Source organism: Aplidium turbinatum, chromosome 17 (genome assembly GCF_918807975.1).
Source record: "Aplidium turbinatum chromosome 17, kaAplTurb1.1, whole genome shotgun sequence".
Taxonomy (NCBI): Eukaryota; Metazoa; Chordata; class Ascidiacea; order Aplousobranchia; family Polyclinidae; genus Aplidium; species Aplidium turbinatum.
In genome coordinates this window covers 12,341,483-12,348,733 of record NC_137488.1, presented here as the reverse complement: position 1 = coordinate 12,348,733, position 7,251 = coordinate 12,341,483, and the positions used below count along the sequence as shown (strand labels likewise).

General features: G+C 37.5%; 1 protein-coding gene across 1 annotated transcript; it reads left to right on the top strand.

Moving 5' to 3' along the window:
* Window positions 1–318: 318 nt before the first annotated feature.
* On the top strand, window positions 319–1,594 carry LOC145786638 (very-long-chain enoyl-CoA reductase-like). The gene has a single exon (XM_082598333.1). The coding sequence runs from the start codon at window positions 340–342 to the stop codon at window positions 1,249–1,251; it is 912 nt and encodes a 303-aa protein (XP_082454459.1). The 5' UTR covers window positions 319–339; the 3' UTR covers window positions 1,252–1,594.
* The last annotated feature ends 5,657 nt before the right edge of the window (window positions 1,595–7,251 follow it).

The window sequence follows — 7,251 nt, the reverse complement described above, 5'->3', positions numbered from 1 at the left end:
TTCCTAGCATTAGAACTGCGAATTTTATCAATATTTGTAATTTTATCTTATTGCGCACAGCGCCTCTAGTGGTACAATCAAATCAGTGTAGCTCCGCCATTTCTCGATGGATTTTACTGAAATTTCATTTATCAGATTTAGCTCATTCAAGTGCACCTTATATCAAAAATTCATGAGTTTTTGAGACATTGGGTTACACCCCTTATTTTTTTGTTGTTTTGTTGCATTCATCCATTTACTTGACGGTTTTTACACTAAATGTAAAAGCTATTTTGAAAACTCGTTGATTAAACTTGTTGGCAATAGATATTGGATTGATTTAGGTTTCTCACTAAAAAAATGGAATTACTAATTTATGATGCAAAGAGCAATGTAAAGCTTTGTTCTTTGGAAAGAGTTCCTGGAAACACAAATGTTCGGACAATTAAAGACCTTATGTACAAAAAGTATCCTAAGTATTACCAGGACCGTCAGTCTTTTCGATTGGATATAAAAGGCAAACCATTAAAAGATGCTGATACTTTGAGTAAGTTAAATCTCGGAAATGGAGCAGTTTTGTATTTCAAAGATCTTGGTCCACAAATAGCATGGTCTTCGGTATTTTACTTTGAGTATGCTGGGCCATTGTTTGTTTACTTAATGTTCTATTTTGGTTGTCCATTCATTTATGGTGAAAATGAAAACAATAATAAACAGCAAGTGGTGCATATTGCAGCCATCTGCCACAGTGTGCATTATGCCAAAAGACTTCTGGAAACCAAGTTTATCCATCGCTTTTCACACAACACCATGCCAATTCGCAATCTGTTCAGAAATTGTGCCTATTACTGGACCTTTGCTGGTTGGATGGCTTACTTCATTAACCATCCTCTGTATACCGTGCCTTCTTATGGAGATTTGCAAGTGTATGTTGGTTTAGGCTGCTTTATTTTTTGTGAACTCGGAAATTTCAGCATTCATGTTGCATTTAAGAACTTGCGTCCACCTGGATCAACTGAACGAAAGATACCAACTTCAACAGGAAATCCTTTTACTCTGCTTTTCAACTTTGTGTCTTGTCCCAATTACTCATATGAAGTTGGAGCGTGGATTGCATTTGCTGTCATGACACAGTCATTGGTCGCATTGTTATTTGCTTTTGTTGGGTTTATGCAAATGAGCCTGTGGGCATTGGCAAAGCATCGCAATTACATTCGTGAATTTTCAAAATATCCTCGTCGCCGCAAAGCTATTCTTCCATTTCTTTTGTAATAAAAATGAAGCAGTTCCACATTTTCAAGTTAACTATATATATCCTCCTTTAATGCATTAATTTGTTCTAAGCTTCAATTGTAGATTACTTCACAGTGTAGATTCAAACGATCTGTTATAGCCTGATGCTGCGGGTTCTATTTGGCAATATCAAATTACACTAGCTTTCGGAACACAGTTCCCTAATGACGAATGGTGTTGAAGTCAGTGAGTGGTTTTTTAAAATGGCTCTTTGTTTTAGCTTGAGGCTGCCGGCTGTTGAGTTTCTGTGCTGTTAGGCGTTATTGCTGTGAGGTTTTGTTGGATCAGTTGATTAGTAGATTAAGTGACGTAGTTCTTCCCTTTCGGCGCGGTTGTTGATTTTAGTTGAGTTGACCTAAAATCAACAACCGCGCCGAAAGGGAAGAACTACGTCACTTAATCTACTAATCAACTGATCCAACAAAACCTCACAGCAATAACGCCTAACAGCACAGAAACTCAACAGCCGGCAGCCTCAAGCTAAAACAAAGAGCTATTTTAAAAAACCACTCACTGACTTCAACACCATTCGTCATAGCACATGACTAGGGAACTGTGTTCCGAAAGCTAGTGTAATTTGATATTGCCAAAAAGAACCCGCAGCATCAGGCTATAACAGATCGTTTGAATCTACACTGTGAAGTAAGCAACGATCATGCTGCTAAAAGCGAAACTCATTCAACTTCAATTGTAGAGTCTTGTATAGTTTTTGAAATACCGACGTTGTTAGAGTGATTAATTTTCTTAATGTTGACATTGTGGAAGATGTTTTGTTGAGTTGAATAAATTTGGTATTGAATTGTTTGAAGTAAAAGCATTTACAGCAAATTTATCAATGACAAAATGTTTTTTAGCTATTAGGTCAATTGTCTATGCAAAACATGAAAACATTATTTGTGGTGCATTTACATGCAGAAAGTACATCTAAAAACAAGAATCTGTGATTTGTATTATAGTCATAGTCATATAGGTGGTACTATTCTTATTTTCACTCAGCTTTTGCCATCAGCGAGTAAACATTTTGAAAACCTGTTAACATTCATTTATTAATTTTGTATTTTTGACATTTTACCTGTATTTGTTTAAGTCCAGGTACATTTTGATGAGAACAACTGAGGATATATGGCTAGAATACCTAAAAATTCTGTGCAAGTTAAATGATTTGTACCACAACACAAAATTGCATAGCTAAAGAAACAGTTTTGTTCAAAGTTAGGAAAACAGTTCATTTTTTATTTCTATTTGATAAGTTTAACTGAAAAAGCAAAATGTTGCAAAAAGAACTAGCAATTTTTTTAAAGCATTATGCAAAGAAAAAGTAGGCTGCTTGTGATTATGTGAGATTGCTGTTATTAGCTGATTAGTTATTATTAGCTGATTGCTGTTGTTGACAACTGTAGCACGGCTTCAAGTTAATGCAAACATAACTTCAGTTTATGAGCTGGGAATGCAAATTCCTCTTCAATTTGTGTGTGCTGTAATGTCAATTATTTTAAGTATGTATTGTTTAATTCAGGATTATGATTACACACGAATAATGTTGTGGAAGCGTGCAACAGGGGATATTACATGGAACTCGTTTATATGCCAGGTGCAAAAACACCAAGTTATTGTTCCAACTACCGTATACCTAGAGGGGTTCTACTAGTACTAAGTGCTTTTGGTCACATGAACCACCTAACTTATTTTGCTCCTCAAAAATTGCCCACAATAGCTGGAGATATATAGACCAATAAGCGAAACCCATGTTAACCTTTGCTGTTGATTTTGGTACAGGTCTTTGGGAACGTAGTCGTACAGCATACTGTGCGTGTGTTACTCGCATATTTTGTGATTTCTAATGGCCTACTGTAGTACAAACAAATTTGAACGCAATAAGTTTTTGTGGTTTATATTAGGGATAATTTGTATTTGAGAAAAATGTGAATACTATAATGTTAACAACGACCTTTTAGAGTACATGTTAATTTAAACAGAAAAAGAAAATGATTGGTAGTGTCTGTTAAGCCAGGACCTATGATAATTTATATTCAGTACATTACATACGCGTGCTTACTAATGCCTAAATTCGTTTGATGATTTTGTGAACGAAATGTTGGCGTTTCATCGTGCTTATTACGTGTTTGCAATTGTTAACTTTGTTGAAGTTGCAAAACGTCTGCTGTGCACAGAGTGCTTGTTTAATTTCATTGAAAAGTGATGCCAATCGCGCTTAGCGTTACTTTAAAGTGGGACTTGTGTATGGATGTACCGTACTAACTTTTAAAAACACGCGTGCTAATAAAAGAAAAATCAGGAACCGTTCGTTCTGTGTGCTTAAGATCAAATATACGTTGAGAGTGAGTTGTAGAATACAGATCGTCGCACGCACAGCTAACATGTTTTATTCATTCAAGCCGATGGCCGATAATATTATCTAACATCTTGTTCCGATGGATAGGATATTGGTGTTGTGTATAGCTTTTCAATATCCGATTAGATAGTTTCTTGTACGCTTTTCTTGGTAGAAGACGGTACGGTCCCACAATAAGCCTATTACCAGTGGAAGCAGATGTGACTTACAATCTTCTTGCACACCGCTCTTTGCTATATGTAGCCCATTTAACACAGAAGGTATTAAGCAAGCTGATACAATTCGGCATTTCCCATATTAAAAATTGAAAATTTTACCGCGTAAATTACTCTCTACTACGGTTTATTGCTTTATTTTTAATATAAACCCTTTTTGCTCGTAGCCCAGGTTGTTGCAGTGCTGATAAGACTCAAAACACTGAAATGGGTGGACTACTCGGTGGCATCGTTGCGAGAAGAGATAATGTTTAATTAATTTTCTATTTCATACGGTCTATATAATAAACAATATAGAAATCGGTCAACTGTAGAACTGATCGAAACTTTTCAGTTTATTGCATTTTCAACAATCAAGTCAAACCAAAAAAGATTAAGTTAGTTCGTTGTTGCTTGACCTCTTTTGCGACATCATCTTGCTCTCTAAAACATATTCCCTAGTTAGCACAAAAACTTTATTTGCTTAATACGTATCACAACTGTGTGATAAAGACGACGCTGGCATGTGTTAGCCTCTGTTCGGTTTCTCGGTATTATTGAGGATGAAAACAATAATTTAGGGTAAATAGACCTGCAAGAATCCTTCTTTTATGATGTAACCAAATGATTAAACATAACAAGGAAATAAAATCAGTCAGGTTCGATACTTGTAGGAATGTAGGCTATAGTCTAATTTATTGATAAAGCTTTATTTTAAGAACCTGGTTGATCGCAATCCATTTACTTGTTAGGCAATGTCGATGTGAAGGTTAGCTTTGCAAATGCATAGCATCTTTCGAAACTCATAATTAAGTTTTATATCTAACAAAGCTAATTTCACGCCATTTCAACTTTCCTTCGAATCGATGCTTCCATTTCGATGTGAAGAAATGCACTTGCAGCGATTGCTGCAAGCAATAGAAATGAAAGCATCGAAAGTTGAAAAATGTTCAAAAATAGACGAATCTCTGTGGCTCCCGAAGAAGCCTTTTGCGAAACTTAAGCTTTGTTACTGGCTATGGCCAGTTTAGGCTAATTTAGCGCAAGCCCGTTCAGCTTCACTGCTATATTTCAAAGTCTTAATAAATTTCACTTTACCACCCAGCACATGTTTGTTATATTTTTTGGTTTTCATTTCATATATTATACTTAATTCTAAAAAGTTTTAATCACTGCAATATTTTCTTAGAAAACAGGTGGCTACATAATGCCATATGGTGGTTAAGCTCTCGACTCAAGATCACGCGGCGCTGGTTCGGCTCTTGGGATGTGCGCTTGAGCAACGCATTTTAAGACTGCTCTCCATTCAGGGCACCTAGTGGATGGAAAAATTCCTCGGCAACAACATATGGAATAATTCCTCGGTGACTTTACTCTGTCAATCTCGGTAACCGGCTCTGCGTCAGAAGCCTCTACAAGTATTCGAAACTATCAGAAATAACCCATCAAAGACTTTGTCAGTCCGGAGATAGAGATTCAAAATCAACCGACATAAAAATTACGAAATTACAAACTTAGCAAAAGCGGCTGTTCCGGTGATCTCGCTCTTAATTTTATTTGCTATGCATCACAGTTTCATTTAGGTTACTGTGCAAAATCCGTTTTTTTTTGTGAAATTGAGGAAAGGCTTTCACCAATTAAGTTGCATTTTGACAGATAAAAGTAAAACAGATGTAAAATATTAAAAAGTAAGTTACTTAAAATTTTTGCGTAAATGAACCTGATACAAGCCAGGGTGGGCATTGTTCTTCATGGACCCGACCAGTAGCGTAGCCAAGAATTTTGAAAGGGGGGGGGGGGGGTTGACGGCGTCTTTGCGTAAGACGACACCCAGCGGCGGGGGTCTGGAGGGTCTCCCCAAGAAAATTTTGAAAAATGGCTTTGAATTTGGTGCATTCTGAGAGCATTTTTAACAAAAATGTGAGTATGAATATTCCTGTAAAATGGGGCTGTCCGGTGGCATAGCAAAAGGATAAGATCATTTTTTCTTCGGCATTTTTCGGAAATAAAGCTAAGTCTCTATGTTTTCTTATTGCTAATTCTTGGCTGAGATATTTGGGTATTGGCAAAACACGCTCTTTTAATGCAATTTCGTTTGAAATAAAGCAAACTTTGTTTTAGAGACATAAAGAGAGTGATTATAGTAGCAGATGTACTATAGTAGCAGATGTAGCAGCTGCTACGGGCCCCGCGCTTCACAAGGCCCCGCGCTTGGTGAACAAAACATTTTTTTGCAAAAAAACTGTCGAACATAATTGGTAAGTAATTTTTGGCTTGCAAACTGGAATGGCATGGGAGAATACCATAGTTTTAGAATTAAATTACTTAGTCCCAACGTCTTATCCCTTCCTAATTATTGTAAACTTTAAAAACTGGTAATTTCCTCTTGAGGCAACTGCCTGATCCAGTGCCACGAGCCCACGATACTAGTTGTTGGAAAGATTATTCGACTGCACTGTACACCAGTGAGAAGAGTAGGCTATCAATCTTGCCGATTGCCTTGGACAGAGTTATTACAACGCGTCCAACATGAGCGGGAAATATAACGGAGTAAGCCTACAGCCACTTGTCAAAAAAAAAAAATTGGTGCTGTTGCAGAATATGTTCCATGCTATACTCTTTCGTTGAATTTCGTTGGTGTACGTGCTGCACAATCGTGTCCAGCAACAGTTCAGTTCTTTGACTTCGTTGAAAATATCTATCCTGGGCTATTGCTGCTTCAACACACCGGTGGTCCGTTCTGGAGTGTTCAGGTGGTGGAGTGCTAAAGAAGCTCTCTGAAACACGATGGTCCGAAAGAACTGATGCCATTAAGATAAGGTAATTAAAGAACGTTTTCTTTTCAAAAAGGAGGCACCGGAGAAACTTGCAAATGACCAAGAGCAAAAGGCAGAATGTCAACAGCAGACAAATGGACTCCTTGAGAAAATGGAGTTGCTCGAAATTGGAATCTTAGTGGTTTTTTGAAATTGCTTACCCGATCGCTTCCAAACAAGTCAAGCCTCTCTTCAAACAAAGCGGCAAAATCTCAACATTGCTTCAGCGTTGTGTGCCTCTTTGGCAGGATCCCTACAGACTTTCAGAGAACAATTCGCTCAGTTTGAGTCAGAGGCGTAGAAGCTGACTTAAGTGCCGGATTACCGACCAACAAGCACAAGAAGAATTGTCCAAAATCGAACGCACGATGAGAATGTAGGCAGTGGCCGCTTAGTTTCAGATGCAATAGATATCAACTAAAGGCAGATTCCCGGTGGAAGTTTTCCTTGCAGTATTGGACAGCCTACAATCTGCACTGGCTGGAGCAACGTCGCAAGGCATACACCAATTCGTAAAGCACATTGCTATTGATTGCTCCTCTTCAGAACTCAACTATTTCACTTCGATTAAAGAAAACAATATTGACACCACGTTTCCTGACATTGACAATTTGTT

Coding starts and splice junctions, on each gene's coding strand:
- LOC145786638 (XM_082598333.1), top strand. CDS start 340: ATGGAATTACTAATTTATGATGCAAAGAGCAATGTAAAGCTTTGTTCT.